This window comes from Anarrhichthys ocellatus, unplaced genomic scaffold, assembly GCF_004355925.1.
Source record: "Anarrhichthys ocellatus isolate YVR2014 unplaced genomic scaffold, GSC_Weel_1.0 scaffold130, whole genome shotgun sequence".
Taxonomy (NCBI): domain Eukaryota; kingdom Metazoa; phylum Chordata; class Actinopteri; order Perciformes; family Anarhichadidae; genus Anarrhichthys; species Anarrhichthys ocellatus.
In genome coordinates, this window is record NW_022280160.1 from 339,675 (window position 1) to 356,292 (window position 16,618).

General features: G+C 41.7%; 1 protein-coding gene across 1 annotated transcript in view; it reads right to left on the bottom strand.

The window, feature by feature from the left end:
- Positions 1 to 16,210, bottom strand: part of ttn.2 (titin, tandem duplicate 2) — a 238,002-nt gene extending 221,792 nt beyond the window's left edge. Inside the window, exons 1-14 of the mRNA XM_031877239.1 lie at positions 16,017 to 16,210; positions 12,296 to 12,399; positions 11,949 to 12,152; positions 9,440 to 9,727; positions 8,997 to 9,079; positions 6,919 to 7,136; positions 4,281 to 4,356; positions 4,036 to 4,191; positions 3,520 to 3,759; positions 3,343 to 3,429; positions 2,400 to 2,624; positions 2,060 to 2,119; positions 1,203 to 1,461; positions 80 to 149 (exon numbers count right to left, since the gene is read on the bottom strand). Coding sequence (XP_031733099.1) covers positions 80 to 149; positions 1,203 to 1,461; positions 2,060 to 2,119; positions 2,400 to 2,624; positions 3,343 to 3,429; positions 3,520 to 3,759; positions 4,036 to 4,191; positions 4,281 to 4,356; positions 6,919 to 7,136; positions 8,997 to 9,079; positions 9,440 to 9,727; positions 11,949 to 12,152; positions 12,296 to 12,386 — 2,057 coding nt within the window. The 5' untranslated portion in view covers positions 12,387 to 12,399; positions 16,017 to 16,210. The remainder of the gene's footprint in view (positions 1 to 79; positions 150 to 1,202; positions 1,462 to 2,059; positions 2,120 to 2,399; positions 2,625 to 3,342; positions 3,430 to 3,519; positions 3,760 to 4,035; positions 4,192 to 4,280; positions 4,357 to 6,918; positions 7,137 to 8,996; positions 9,080 to 9,439; positions 9,728 to 11,948; positions 12,153 to 12,295; positions 12,400 to 16,016) is intronic.
- Between the last annotated feature and the right edge of the window lie 408 nt (positions 16,211 to 16,618).

The window sequence follows — 16,618 nt, forward strand, 5'->3', positions numbered from 1 at the left end:
TAGGTATGTTACATTTATATTACGTATATTACATTTATATTACGTATGTTGTATATTATGTCAGACTTTCACTACTCACCTTTTCTCCTGAGCGACTCCAGTTTGAGTGACAGTCATCGTTTCCTCTCTACTCTCAATTTCCTCCGACACTAAACAGAGAAAACAAGCTGTGTGAGGAAAATATCATAAATACAGTTTATGACTTTTAACGCAGGCATTAGTTTAAATCTCGGTAGCACTTTATAATAACTACACACTATGAAGCATTAGTTAAGTATGAGTAAACACTTAATTCATCATTTATAAAGCATTGTTCCTACATTAATAATTCATTAATATGCAGTTCATAACAGTTGTAAATGATGAATTAAGTGTTTACTCATACTTAACTAATGCTTCATAGTGTGTAGTTATTATAAAGTGCTACCTAAATCTCTATCTCTATCTCTAAAATCAACAGAATAATCGATTTGAATCTGTTTCACTCTTTGATGGTAATGTAGTGTTTCTGTTTAAAAGGCTACAAAAGGAACATGCAAACAACCTCATTAAAAAATAATTATTTAAAGTATAAATATCTTGGATTTTTTATGCAGTTTATATATATATATTATTTTATAATATGCATTTTCATAAGACTTAGCAGCACTGCTCTCACAAGCTAAAAGCTAAAAATGGTTTGACTACATTTGTTAAGATTTGCTGACTTGTGCAAGTTTGAATTATGTTTATAAAAATGTTACAGTAGATGGTAAAAGAGTATCATCACTCAGATACAGCATCATTTAAAGAGCTGAGCTGGTTTTTATTGAGACTAGAGTTGATTTCTCCTCAAGAAAAGAAAAGAAAAATAACTTTAAAAAAACTATGACAAAATGTGACTTCAAAGGAAACATTTGACAGATTTATGGACTAAATTCAGCTAAAAATCAAACAGGAAACAGCAATAAACAGCTGAAAGAAACCATGAAAACAAAGGAAATGAACGTTAACGTGACTTTCAGTCGTCTATAGTGAGAAGACATGGAAATTAAAATTGCGCAATCAAAGAAAAACTAAAATGAAATAAACATTTTTTTTGTTTGTGTTGACAATAAATGACTAAAATAAGAGAAAAACTAAATTAAAGTTGTATCTAAGTGACCAGAGTAATGAATCAGTTTCTCTTGATGTACTCTTTAAAAGTCCAAACTAAAAGTCACCTTTGACCAGCAGGTAGCAGGAGGTGCTGACGGTTCCTGACTCGCTGGTGGCGGTGCAGGTAAAGCGTCCGCTGTCTTCGGCGAATGCCTCGCGGATCACCAGCCGGGCAAAGCCGCTCACGTAGCTGATCTGGAAGTCGATGGAGGTCTCGATCTTGTAGTCCTCTCTGAGCCACAGGATGTCTGGAGCTGGGTGACCACTGATCTGACACTCCAGGGTCACCGACTCGCCCTCCGTCACTGTCACGTTCTTCAGGCCCTGAACAGAGAAACAGAGACCTTCAGAGACTTTTATACGCGCTCATACGTCTTCATATGTGGTCTTAAGACTTCATCCGTCTTCCTAAGACTTCTTTAGACTTCATGCGTCTTCCGATGTCTTCTTAAGACTTCATGCATCTTCCTATGTCTTCTTAAGACTTCTTCCGTTTTCCTAAGACTTCTTTAGACTTCATGCGTCTTCCTAGGTCTTCTTAAGACTTCATGCATCTTCCTATGTCTTCTTAAGACTTCTTCCGTTTTCCTAAGACTTCTTTAGACTTCATGCGTCTTCCTATGTCTTCTTAAGACTTCATGCATCTTCCTATGTCTTCTTAAGACTTCATCTGTCTTACTAAGACTTCTTTAGACTTCATGCATCTCTTGCACCTTTATACACCTTCAGACTCCTTCAGAACGTCTTTAGTTCTGAAGGTATTCGGTCATAAACCAAAGTATCAGACACATTAACAGTTCGGAGCCAAATGTCTGACTGACCACCATCAGCATCCTCAGAGCCAAGAGATACCTCATTACACCTCTTTCATTTATTATAGTGGTTACTTTCTTTTGAAAGGAAAGAAACAGGAAGTACTCACAGCACTAAGAGTGGGAGGAACAACGGGATCCTGAGCTCTGGAGAGAACAGCAGCTGCCTCCTGAAGACAAAAACAACAACAACAACAGGAGTCAAAGTCAGAAAAAGAGGAGGAGCTTATCAGCGGTGGAGTTCTGTGAGGATGGAGGGGGGGTGAAGCCGTTAGGACAGATAAAAACCCTGCTGAGGGGACAGAGGGATGAAGACAGGAAGAGGATGAGGAGGATTCTTCGTGAGGCGGATGATGAAGGGCAGCGTGTGTTTGGTGAAGAGGGTTGAACGCAGGTGACAGTCCACACAGGGTTAAATTAAGGAGGAAGGTGAAGGTAAGGAGGACCAACCTGAGGCTCCCAGTCCTCAAACTCCTCCTCACTCATTGCGCTCACCACCCGGGACTCAGACTGATATAGGACTTGTCTGAACGGCGATGGGAGGGGCTTCTTCACCACCACCGCCACCGCCCTACGAGACGGACTGGGAGACTTGACGGGCTTGATGATCTTTCTGTGACAGGACGAGGACAACTCCTTCTGCAGAGCGGCGATAGCAGAGCCGGCGATGGAAACCTGACCAACGAGAACCACATTAACCGACTTCACTAAAAAAGGACTCTCAAGTTCAGAGAAGAAGTCCAGCTGAGGACCAGCACAGAGGTCAAGAAGAACAAGAATTTTATTATTATTTTTTAATTCATTTTTAATTTTATTATACTATATTTATCCCGGTAAGGGGGAGATTTGTCTCTGCATTTGACCCATCCCTGTACAGGGAGCAGTGGGCTGCCTATGACAGGCGCCCGGGGAGCCGTTAGGGGTTAAGTGTCTTGCTCAGGGACTCTTCGACACGGGACACGTAGAAGTAGGAGAAGAAGAAGAAGAAGAAGAAGAAGAAGAAGAAGAAGAAGAAGAAGAAGAAAGAGAAGATGAACAATAACTAGAAAGAGAAGTCCAGCTGAGGACCAGCACAGAAGTCAGGTCCTCCTAACACAGAGGTCAAGAAGAACAAGAAGGAGAATAAAAATAAAAAGGAGAAGAAGAAGGAGAAGAAGAAGAAGGAGAGGAAGTTTATATAAAAATCATTTCTTTACGAAGCCGGAGAGAAGAAGTTTTTTATCATAACCGTGTCCATTAAATGTGAATCAGGTGAAAACAAACTATAATAAACGATATATTAGACAAGGTGATGATATAAGGAAGAAGTGGATCACAGCACAGAACACGGTGGAGGCGGGAGGGTTAAAGGTGGAATGAGGAGGTGGAGGTTCTGCTCCTCCTCTCTTCTTACCTCGAGGCTCGGCTCATGTTTGGGGACAGAAACTTTAGAAACGGTGAAATGTGGAACTGGAGACGAGGATTCTGTTGATCCCTGAATCTAAAGTGACCAACAGAGTTCATGCAGCGGTTAACAAAAGTCAGACTCTTATTTTTTTAGACGTCATGTCTGATATCAAGTCCTCCCAACCTGAGAGACCTGGACCCTGAGCTGGTCTGAGGCCACCACGGCCACGACGACCGGAGGAGGTTCAGCAGGAAGTGTTTTCAACTCTACAACGCTTTTCTCTTCCTTCATCTTCATCTCTACAACTTCCTCCTCCTCCTCCTCCTCCTCTTCCTCTTCAGCCTGCTCGGGCCGGCGGACCCGAGCCAGGTCGACGGCGGCCACCACTAAGGCCACCGCCTCGGCTTTCACCCCTCCCTCAGCCTGGAGACACAAGAACCAAGACCACAGAGCTCAGGACCCCCATGACAGGAGGTCTGGAGACAGAGACACGCCCACAAAGGACTGGAAGAAGGGTTTAATACATTATAATAAACAATCATCAGTGAGGTCATCAAGTCATGAGGTCATCCAGTCATGAGGTCATCAAGTCACGAGGTTATGAAGTCATGAGGCCATCAAGTCATCAAGTCATGAGGTCATGAAGTCATCAAGACATGTCATGAGGTAACCCCTCCATCAGGCTCCACCCCCCCTCACCTCTCTGGTGGCGCTGACCTGCTGCTCCCAGTGCTTCTCCATGTGGAGCTGAGTGGAGCTGCTCACACTGCTCATACTGGTCATACTGGTGTAACTGGCCTCTGACACAAAGCCCGCCTGCTTCCATGGAGGAAGGACCTCAGCAGAGGAGGAGAGCTGCAGGAGGAGGTCTGAGTGTTAGAGGAGGAGGAGGAGGAAGAGGAGGAGGAAGAAGCTGCTGCTACCTGAACTCTTGATGAACTCACCAGTTTCCTGGTCATGATGGGAGACTTCACTGGTCTGATGGGAGAGACAGACAGTCTGCTGGCGGGTGAGACAGGTCTGTAGAGCACACGAGACACAATGAGGATCAGAAAGAGATCAACGATGTCGCTTCATAGCTGCCGACACTAATTATATTATTGTATATATAATGTAGTGCTGGGCAAGTTTACGCGTTATTATCGCGTTACCGCATTAATTAATTAACGCTGACGATTATTGTATCGCACGTTAACGCAGTTTTTTTTATTATTAAGCGGACATTTTTAACACAAGAAACGGGCAGCACCCCCCCCCCTTAACGGGTGACACGCCCGGTCCAGAACCGTCGGCCCCTCCTGTCTTACACACACACACACACACACACGCACACAATCGTCTCGTTACAGAATCAAACGTGACAATATCAAAACACATATTGTCGTGTTTTTAAATGAACTTAGTATAAGCACGAGAGAACAAACTGCTCTTAACTCAGCATAACTTCCTCATGTAGGTTACTGCCACGGTACAGACTACAGCAGAGGTAGCCAACACGGTGCCTGCGGGCACCCTGTCGCCCGCAGGCACCACGTGAGTCGCCCGCAAGGCATGTTCTAAAAATAGCACTAGTCACCATGGAGGTCTGTCTAAAATTGTAGTTGCTGTTCATTTTTAATGGAAAACGCTTGCACTAGTGTAGATTTTAAAATGACAATATTTCTTGTCATAAGAGAGTTGGGTACCCGGAGGCGCACGGTGGACAGCCAGGACGAGGCCGCCGCACCGCACTAGGTTTTCATGTTCCGAATGGCGGGCGCTTCCGTTGGCGGCAGACGCGCGCCGCGAGCGCACCCCGTCCTCGGAGGGTTGGATCTCCCGCTCGGCTATAGACGAGACTGGTTACTAGTTTCTTCGTGGAGAAAAAGGTACCGTTGGAAAAGCTGGTGTCGGTGACAACAGACGAGGCTCCCGCGATGACGGGCTGGCATGCAGGCTTCATTGCGCAATGCAAAGGTGACCCAGAGGTCGCAAAATGTCTACATTACCACTGCATCATTCACCAGCAGGCGCTATGTGCAAAAGTAACCGGCTTTGATCACGTGATGATACAAAAATATCAGCGATGTGATACCTCTGACTTTCAAATGTTGAAACAGATTAACAGAAATAAAAGTTGCATGTTTAAATATGTATGTGTAGCTATACCATCATTGTTGTGGAAATCATTCTTAATAATTATTGTGAGGAATAATTAACTGACATGTGACCAAACAGTCTCTTCACATATATTATTATTATTATTATTATTATTAAGGTGATCTGTGCAACTTTGTTATTCAGGAAGTTTGTATCAAATAAGTAGCCCTTCATACTACTCGGTACCCTTGAAGTAGCTCTCAGTTTAAAAAAGGTTGGTGACCCCTGGACTACAGGTTCCATGCTTCACCTACATTCCCCTGGGTCCTAAGTCCCTCCATGTACAGCTTCTTATCACCCTCTATGTACCAACGTACATTTATAACAAATACCACACATATTACGGTAATCAGCGTTGCATATGTGTCTGACCAAAATACCAAAAAAAGAAAAAAGAAATGATTCATTTAAATGATTGTTTTAGAGTTTTTAAAGTGTTTTGTTTGTAATATGTATAATAAGCATCATTTAGTTATCACTACTGATAATTTAACAAACATAAAAACATGACGTAGATAGGTTTGCAGGTTTCAAGAAGTATATTTAAATGTCATCTCTTACACATGAAGATAAAGTTATGAACACCGGCTGAATATCTATGATCAGAATCATTATAACTGTGTTATAACTGCTCCTATGTAAAGGGAATACTGCTGCTAACAAGAACCTGATGTGTTTAAAGTGTTTACACCAAATGCTATTGACCTTTTGTTCATATAGCAGTACTTTAAAATAAAAGTGCGGAATACACTACTTTTGAATTCATTATTGAACTTTGTGCATAACAATGAGATTAATCGCAAAATAAACATGCGATTAATGGCGATTAAAAATTGTAATCGTTGCCCAGCACTAATATAATGATATATATAATATATATTATTATATATTATATATATTGGTAGATACAGGTTGATTATGTTGTTTGATTATAGCAGCTGGTCTACAAGCATCCAGATTTGTTATTTTTACCACCGTCCAAAAATCATTTCAACCTGAAGACAGTAAACCATCGAAAATACTAAATGTTATATTTTTACTTTGTTATAGAAATTGATAATGTTTTAGTTCTTCATTGAAACACACAATTCAAATGATAATGAAATAAAAGATTGTATTTTTATAGTCATTATTAATGAAGTATAATAATGAGCTCAGAGCTCGTATTAGAAGTTAAACAGCTCATAATTCATCTCTAATATCTGTTTTATATTCATAAACATCTCCTTCAAACTACTGGATTCATTCTAGTTTATCACTAAAACTACATTTTACAGATGACATGTGAACACATCATGATAACGTTATAATGTACCTTCAGCCAGTACTCATGTTCACTGAGCAGAGCCTGAAGGCATCATAATGTAACTGAAGTGAACCTCCGTTGGTTAGCCGTTAGCGGTGCTGCTAACGTTACTAGCTCTCAGAGGTCAGAGGTCGTACCTGACAGGTGTGGGTGTCGGCCCCTTCACGTGACGGACAGGTGAAGGAGACTGCTGGCGTCCTCCCGTCACTTTGGAAACGAAGGACGAGGGGGACTTGGAGGCGGGCTTTGGGGGAACCCTCGGGGGGGTTTTGTGAGCGATATGCTGAGTCATCATCATTCCTCCTTCCACGTGCATCTCCATCATGGCGGAGGCCTGGAAGCTGGACTCCACCTTCTGAAGGGGACAGACGGAGGTTCTTCTGTTATTAATCCTACTTTAAACAATCACCAAAACTACACCGTTCATCACAGACAGGAGCTGTAAAAACTCCCGTTATCGTCAGATTTTCATCTTTCCAACGGTCTTTGAACACATCATGTGACAAACCGACAAACCGTCAGGGCCAGCAAGGCCTTCTCTGCTGGCCTAAACAGATTCACAAAGTTATAGCTATTTTATGATCTAATAGTTTTTCATGAATACACAACATGTATTGTAATTTATAATAATATTTTTCCCATTATCTTATGTTCTCATTGCACAGCTACTGTCTTCCTCAGTTGCTCTGCTTCCAGTGCAGCTTGTTTTAAGTAGAGCTTTTATCCAATCAGATTTCACCTCTGTGTCTCTAGGTAAGACCAGAGGCCGAGGCCTGCAGACTCACAAGTGAATCCATGTGCACTTTAAGTGAATGGGGACGATGTTGTTGATTGTCATAGTCTTCAACCAATCAGATCTTTAGTTTGACATGTTGGCCGTATTCTTTGACGTGCCAGTGGTACCCAGGTAGCCTCCTAAGTACGTCTGCATTAACGTGCACCCTGATTGGTCAGTGGGCCAGCGTGACTTTTGTCAAACAGGAAGCTAGCTAGCAGATCTTAGTGTTTAGTAAGAGTTCAGGTTGAAACATATGTAAGAGAAGTTATGACATTTTTAGCATTTTTCTTGCTGTGTGTTTAACACTCAATGGCTGAAGGAGGAGAAACAGATTTCTGGAGGACATTTCCAGAAAAGTTGGACATCGTATCAAAGGGTCGGTCAACCCCACAGCTAGCAGCCCTGACCCAGCCAGGAAAAGCATTTGTATGAACAGTATTTCTGTCTGACAGCGTTGGAGAAGCGTGACACATGTTATGGCTAAGGATGCGTTTCATTTGCAACTGAGCTCTTGGTGTTTGGAGCTGTTTGGAGCTACGCTATGCTAACCAAGGCAGCTACACGACAGGACACGCAAAAGCTACGTGCTTTTGAAAACTTTTGGAGAGACCCGAGTGGATCTACAACTCAACGAACACGTTCACAGGAGGACCTCTGGCTGGAACTGACCCGCACCGATGTTCTGTACAACCGCGTCATTAAACTCTTTGTTAACAAAGAAAGGAGGATGGACTTTGTCTTTAAGTGAACAGCAGCTGTGGTCAGTGAACTGCTTTAGCGTTACTACTGTTCATTTGTCTATCGTGTTGTTTTTATGAATAATATGAATGGCTCGTGCTCTAGCGCTGCTGTGTTGCTGGGTTGATTTGTCATGCTTGACATCTTATGTTGTCATATAAATATATGTGACTGGTTCTCGTCATTGTGTTAATTACATTGATTCTGACTTGTCCGTTAATGACGAAGCATCCCGTCATCGCAGGTTTATTTCGGACATTTGATTCTCTGTTTGAATCAGTAGTGAACAGCTAACTGCTGTTGCTTCCCCGCTAAGCTAGTTAGCTTAGCCTCCCTGAACACATGCGGGGCCTCAGCTGTTTTTTGTTATTGTTCCGGGTTCAGAGGTCACGGCACGTTGTCTGTTAAGTGAGCGCAGTCCAACGAAAACATTATATTTCCCACAATTTAAGCTTCTGCATCTTCCAAATGCACCAGTATTATTCAAATGTATTGTTCGCTTCGTAAGCCTCGTACCGAACGGTTTAATACAAATACGTGTATTGTTACGCCATAGAAACAAATAACCGTAGCTCAGCAGCACAGAAGGCCCAGGTATCAGATGCACGGCCCGCCACTGCATTTTATATATTTGATCATTTTTATTCTTCATGTCTCATTTAAAATCTCGCCCCAAAACAGAGAACAGATGTGTCTCACCCTCTGGACTCCGGTCTGAGACGAGGACATCTGGGTCGAGGACGAAATAGTCTTGGTTTTCTTCATCGGTACGGCTTCCTCACCTGCAGCACAAACACACCTGTAGGTTACATCTGACATATCGAAGGGATCACCTGGTTGGTGGTGGAAGAAGGAGAAGAAGAAGGAGAAGAAGAGGAAGAATCAGGAGGAGGAAGAAGGAGAATAAGAAGAAGGAGAAGAAGAAGGAGAAGAAGAATAAGAAGGAGAAGAAGAAGAAGAAGAGGAAGAATCAGGAGGAGGAAGAAGGAGAACAAGAAGGAGAACAAGAAGAAGAAGAAGAAGGAGAACAAGAAGGAGAAGAAGAGGAAGAATCAGGAGGAGGAAGAAGAAGGAGAAGAAGTTGATCTACATCACGTATAAACATATCAAAGGGATCTTAAACTGGTCTCTGATGGCCTCACCCTGAACCAGCAGCTCACAGGTGGAGGTGGCTCGTCCACTGCTGTTGGAGGCGGTCACAGAATATGTCCCAGAATCCTCGGGGAAAGCCTCGGCGATCAGCAGACTGTACAGCTCTCCCTCCTGGAGAATCCTGAAGTCGGCCGAGCTCTGGATCTCGGCTCCCTCTCGGTAGAACTTCACGGCGGGCGGCGGGATGCCGGAGACTCGAACGTCCAACTTCACCCGGCTGCCTTGTCTCACCGTGGAGCTCTGCAGCCTCTGGAGGAAGTTAGGGGGCGCCGTCTCAGCTGGAGGGAAGGAGAAGAAGAGGGAGAAGGAGAAGAAGAAGGAGAGGGAAGAAGAGGAAGAAGAAGGAGAAGGAAGAAGAGGGAGAAGAAGAAGAGGGAAGAAGAAGGAGACGGAGAAGGAGAAGAAGGAGAGGGAGAAGGAAGAAGGAGAAGAAGAGGAAGAAGGAGGAGGAAGAAGAGGGAGAAGGAGAAGAAGAGGGAGAAGGAGAAGAAGGAGAGGGAAGAAGAGGGAGAAGAAGAAGAAGGAGAAGGAAGAAGAGGGAGAGGGAAGAAGAGGGAGAAGGAGAAGAAGAGGGAAGAAGAGGAAGAAGAAGAAGGAGAGGGAGAAGGAAGGAGAAGAAGAGGGAGGAGACGAAGGAGAGGGAAGAAGAGGAAGAAGAAGGAGAAGAAGAAGAAGGAGGAGGAAGAAGAGGGAGAAGGAGAAGAAGGAGAAGAAGAGGGATAAGGAGAAGAAGGAGAGGGAAGAAGAGGAAGAAGAAGGAGAAGAAGAAGAGGGAGAAGAAGGAGAAGAAGGAAGAAGAGGGAGAGGGAAGAAGAGGGAGAAGGAGAAGAAGAAGAGGGAAGAAGAGGAAGAAGAAGGAGAGGGAGAAGGAGAAGAAGGAGAGGGAGAAGGAAGAAGGAGAAGAAGAGGGAAGAAGAGGAAGAAGAATGAGAAGAAGAAGAAGAAGAAGAAGGAGGAGGAAGAAGAGGGAGAAGAAGGAGAAGAAGAGGGATAAGGAGAAGAAGAAGAGGGAGAAGGAGAAGAAGAAGGAGAAGAAGGAAGAAGAGGGAGACGGAGAAGAAGGAGAAGGAGAAGGAAGAAGAGGGAGAAGGAGAAGAAGGAAAGGGAGAAGAAGGAGAAGAAAGAAGAGGGAGAAGGAGAAGAAGGAGAAGGAGAAGAAGGAAAGGGAGAAGAAGGAGAAGAAAGAAGAGGGAGAAGAAGGAGAAGGAGAAGAAGACCAGAGTCCAGTATAATAAAAGATGAACCCCTCTTTCACATGTTTAAGCTGCTTCATCATTTAACTATTTGAGGATGTTTTAACAGACACGCGATCCTTTCTAGTTCAAGTTGTTAATCTCTTCATCAACTTGAGATTCCTCTTAAGGGAGGTTATGCTGCAGCATCTATATCGGTTTTATCACCTGATTAAGTAACAGGCCACGCCCCCTCAGCTGAGAGGTAAACTTAGATTCAGACTGAAGTTTAACTTTGACTTATCTAAAGAGCGTAGACAAGATTAACATTTATATCATTTTCAACATCTTGTCTTCATTATTCCTTTGGTAACTTTATAATAGATAGTATTACTGTCTTTGTTGTTTTAAGTGTCTTTGTGGTAGTTTTACATCTCTGCGTGGTAGTTTTACATCTCTTTGTTGTGGTTCTTTTACATCTCTTTGTAGTGGTTTTACATCTCTTTGTTGTGGTTCTTTTACACCTCTTTGTTGTGGTTCTTTTACATCTCTTTGTTGTGGTTTTACATCTCTTTGAGGTAGTTTTACATCTCTTTGAGGTTGTTTTACATCTCTTTGTGGTAGTTTTACATCTCTGCGTGGTAGTTTTATATCTCTTTGAGTTAGTTTTACATCTCTTTGTTGTGGTTTTACATCTCTTTGAGATTGTTTTACATCTCTTTGTGGTAGTTTTACATCTCTTTGTGGTAGTTTTACATCTCTGCGTGGTAGTTTTATATCTCTTTGAGTTAGTTTTACATCTCTTTGAGGTTGTTTTACATCTCTTTGTTGTAGTTTTACATCTCTTTGAGGTTGTTTTACATCTCTGCGTAGTAGTTTAACATCTCTTTGTGGTAGTTTTACATCTCTTTGAGGTTGTTTTACATATCCTTGTTGTGGTTTTACATCTCTTTGTGGTAGTTTTACATCTCTGCGTGGTAGTTTTATATCTCTTTGAGGTAGTTTTACATCTCTTTGAGGTTGTTTTACATCTCTTTGTGGTTGTTTTACATCTCTTTGTGGTAGTTTTACGTCTCTTTGAGGTAGTTTTACATCTCTTTGAGGTTTTACATCTCTTTGTTGTGGTTTTACATCTCTTTGAGGTTGTTTTACATCACTTTGAGGTAGTTTTACATCTCTTTGAGGTTGTTTTACATCTCTTTGTGGTTGTTTTACATCTCTTTGTGGTAGTTTTACATCTCTGAGACTGTTTTACATCTCTTTGTGGTAGTTTTACATCTCTTTGAGGTTGTTTTACATATCTTTGTGGTAGTTTTGTGTGTCTCACCTGTAACGAGGAGTTCAGCGGTGCTCGTGGCTTGTCCAGCTCCGTTGGTGGCTCTGACAGAAAACCTTCCGCTGTGTGCGGCGGTCACGGTGGGGATCCTCAGAACAGCGCGGCCGTCGCTGAACAAGATCTGAATGCCGGGCAAAGCCGCAACGGAAAGAACCTGACCATCACGAAACCAGCTCACCTCAGGAACCGGAGAACCTGCAGAGGAGAGAAGAACCAGACCTGTTAGAACCATTAGCAACTGTGGTTGAATTTATTTGATCCATCACAACAAGAGAATTCTAGTAACGATAACTGTAAATGTATTAAATGTTAAAATCAGAGGTTTGAGGCTTTCTTACCACTAACTTGAGCCTCGAATGTCGCAGCACTACCCTCTAGTGCCACGACGCTCTGCAGCGGCTGCGTGAACGTCGGCGCCTGTGTTGACATGTTGGTCGGCACCCTGCAGACAAACAAACAAAGAAAGATGATAAAACACAAAGTTTACTTTTCTCCTTCAATTATACCATCGTTGTTTTCCCTCAGTCGTCCTGCCTGTTAAATATAATACTGTGTAACATGGATTTATTTACACAGTTATCCCATTAAAACATTACATCATTACTGAAAGAACAAACAAAGATCGTCGCAATAACCAACACTACACACTGTTGCATGCTGGGAAATACACATTCACCACAGAGCGAGGTGGAGAAAGAAAAAAAACTTGTTCAGGCCTTTTGATCTTGTTACAAATATCAATATATAAAATATTATAAATTAACATTAACGACAGTTTTGAGCTGCGTTTTAAAAATAATGAAACTGACTCGACTGAATCACCATGAGGACAAGACAGTCTTTCAAAATAAAACACATGACGTGTATCTATAGTTTCTGTATTTCTGATGAGTGATTATTATTGATTATTGTTTGATCAGATCGCTCTAGATTTAAAGGAGTACTCCACAAATCAGAGATCTTATTTTTTATTCCACTCATTCTTCGTTAAAACCTCGAGCCTACATTACCCACAATGCAACTCGGGGAGTCGGGTGGTTCCCCCCCCAAACACCTGGAAAACCCATTACGATGTAATCCGTTTAAAGTTCCCCATTAAATCAAACATTGTATGATATTTAGACAACATCTAGTTTTTTCTTCGTTAAAAGTAAAAAAATAGTTTTTAGAAATAGTTCTTGTAACTTTGATGGATTTTAGTTTTAAAAAGTAGAGAACGAATGAAAGAGAGCGTAAGAGACGGAACGACTGCTTCTCGGCCAGGGGTCACCAACCTTTATGAAACTGAGAGCTACTTCAAGGGTACTGAGTAGTACAAAGGGCTACTTGTTTCATACCCTGACTGTCCCTGATTGTCTCTAGTTGTCCCTGATTGTTCCTGATTGTCCCTGGTTGTCTACGATTGGCCCTGGTTGTCTACGATTGACCCTGGTTGTCTACGATTGTCCCTGGTTGCCTACGATTGTCCCTGGTTGGCCCTGATTGTCCCTGGTTGTCTACGATTGGTCCTGATTGTCTACCATTGGCCCTGGTTGTCTATGATTGGCCCTGACTGTCCCTGACTGTCCCTGGTTGTCTCTGGTTGTCCCTGATTGTTCCTGATTGTCCCTGGTTGTCTACGATTGGCCCTGGTTGTCTACGATTGTCCCTGGTTGGCCCTGATTGTCCCTGGTTGTCTACAATTGGTCCTGATTGTCTACCATTGGCCCTGGTTGTCTATGATTGGCCTTGGTTGGCCCTGACTATCCCTGGTTGTCTCTGGTTGTCCCTGGCGGTCTCTCGTTGACCTTGTTGTCTCTGATTGGCCCTGGTGGTCTCTGATTGACCCTGTTGTATCTGGTTGGACCTGTTTATTTCTGATTGTCCCTGGTGGTCTCTGGTTTTCACTGATTGGACATGGTTGTCTCTGGTTGTCCCTGTTTATTTCCTAATTGGCCCTAATGGTCCTGGGATCCTCCAGGTTCTGGTCTAGACATGGTCACTTCCTGGTTATTAAAGGTAATAAAACACCTCTGATTGGTCAGAACATCTGAAAACTCTGAACTCAAAGTCAAGAAGTTTGTTATTACAACTTGTTTATGTTTATCTTTTTAAATTAATTAATAATAGTAATTTGTTTGTTGTTTTGTTTGTTTAAACTTTATGATGTTTATTATCGTACAGTTTTTATGTTCTAATGTTCTGTTGTTATCCTTCATATATTTATTACAATTAAATAATCAATTAGTCAATCATCATAAATGTAATTGCTTATTAATTATTAAAAGTCAAACATGCTCTGGTTCCTGTTTCAAACTGTAAAATATGAATAAATAAATACATGAGAACTGAATCTGCTTTTTAAGGTGGAACTTCAGAGATGTTTCTCACACTTTTTAGTCAATTTAAAGTTTCTTTCCTTAAACTGGAGATAAAATGTGTAAACATGTGATGATCTGTTCTTTTATAGATTAACATCAAAACATTGAAATAAGGTGGAACAGTGACGGAACTTTGTGCCCCTTAAATTAAATACTCATAAATATACAAATATCAAGTGAATCCATAAAATTACATTTTGTACATTTAAAGTTTTCTTTACACGTTAATAATCCGTTAAGAAAAGCCTTAAAATATCACAATCCATTTATTTATTAAAAGTACATGAACATTTATAATTTGATTTAAAATCCCTAAAACTCAAACTATTAAAGGAATTATTGATTATTACAAATTAATGTGTGAATTAAAAGTAAAGTCAAATACTTTTTGAAATGAGATTTTACATTTAATCCCATAAAAATATGTATTGCCTTTGACTCAGATAAAGGTGTGTGTGTGTTTGTGTTTGTGTGTGTGTGTGTGTGTGTGTGTGTGTTTGTGTGTGTGTGTGTGTGTGTGTGTGTGTGTGTGTGTGTATGTGTGTGTGGCTGTATGTGTGTGTGTGCGTGGGTGGGTGTATGTGTGTGTGTGTCTCTGGGTGGGTGTATGTGTGTGTGTGTGTGTGAGTCTGTGTGTGTCTGTGTGTGTGTCTCTGTGTGTGTGTATGTGTGTGTGTGTGTGTGTGTGTGTGTGTGTCTCTGTGTGTGTGTGAGTCTGTGTGTGTGTGTGTGAGAGATTCATTAAGATTCATTTAGAGTGTCTAAGTTACAGATGTGATCTTTTAGATCGTCTAGTTTAATATAGAATCAGATTTATGTCTCTTTAACTTAAAGAGTCCCGTTCTCATGATGGTTTGAGGTTTCAGAGGAGTAGTCTGGTTTCTGAGGGTCCCTGAACGCCTCATCAGATCAGATCTGTTCAACATCTTCTTAAAGTCAGAGAGGTACTTTTACTTTCCCCGAGTACTTCTACTCTCTGCTACTTCATACTTCAACATGAATAATGGAACATTGTAAATATTGTACTTTTTACTTTGAAGATTAGTTTTAGTAACGTTTTAAATGATTTTTGAAAGTAAAGCCAGCATGTTTTAAAGACTTTGTAATAATAAAATAACTGAAACACTGAATGATGTCTGTTGAGTCTAATGTCCATCAAATGCACAAATATGAATAAATATATTTCTCTATAAATAGAAGATTGAATTGTCGTCGTGATATTAAGAGGCAGCAGGATGAAACATTCAAAATAAAAGTGAAATCCTTCAAAATAAGACAACAGCTGCAGGTTGACTCCACTAAAACCTAAAAATAACAAACCAACAGCTGTTCCCTCTCCTCCAAAATAAAAGCTCCAGTGAAGTGAGACACTTGGTTTATCTAACACAGGACACCAGCTCTATAAATACCCCCCCACCCACCCACACACACGGTTTGATTGACAGCCACCATGTGGCACATAGCTGGAGGAGCAACTGATATCTGTGCTGCTGATTCCCTTAAAAAGCCATCAGCCGGCTGAGGGGGTCCAGTCTGATGCTATCAGGTCTATTCTGGGACGTCCCGTTATAACCTTCAGTGGGGGGGAAGCAGCAGAATCCCGTCTCAATGTGTCGGCTGTAGTTTCTTAAAAGAAACACAAAATGAATGGAGTCTGGTGAGAGAGACTGCTGCTCATCTATCTACTTTAAACACTTACTTGTCTGCACAAGGATGCCGTCGGGTTCTTCTCTCACACAAAAGTCTCTTTATCCACAAAGTTTAGTTCCCAAAATCCAGAACCTGAACCTCCAAAGACCCGATCCACCAAAAAAACAAAACTACAGTTGACGCTGTAGTTTTGTTTTTTCTCCTGACAGCAGTTCCACCAGCCGAGGCATCCAGGCTGGGAACGCTGAGACAGAGCCTGGAGCCGGGCGGGGGGGCTTTATACCGCCGTGACATCATACGGGACAGGGCTGCCATTGGTCGGGGTGCAAGGCATCATGGGAGGTCGGGGGAGCCATTTTACCCAACTCACACCTTTAACAGAGAGATTTAGTACTTCTAATGTACCATAGTATTTATATAGTGTAGTATTAGTACTTCTACTGTAACACAGTATTTATATAGTGTAGTATTAGTACTTCTACTGTAACATAGTATTTATATAGTGTAGTATTAGTACTTCTACTGTAACACAGTATTTATATAGTGTAGTATTAGTACTTCTACTGTAACATAGTATTTATATAGTGTAGTATTCGTACTTCTACTGTAACACAGTATTTATATAGTGTAGTATTAGTACTTCTGCTGTAA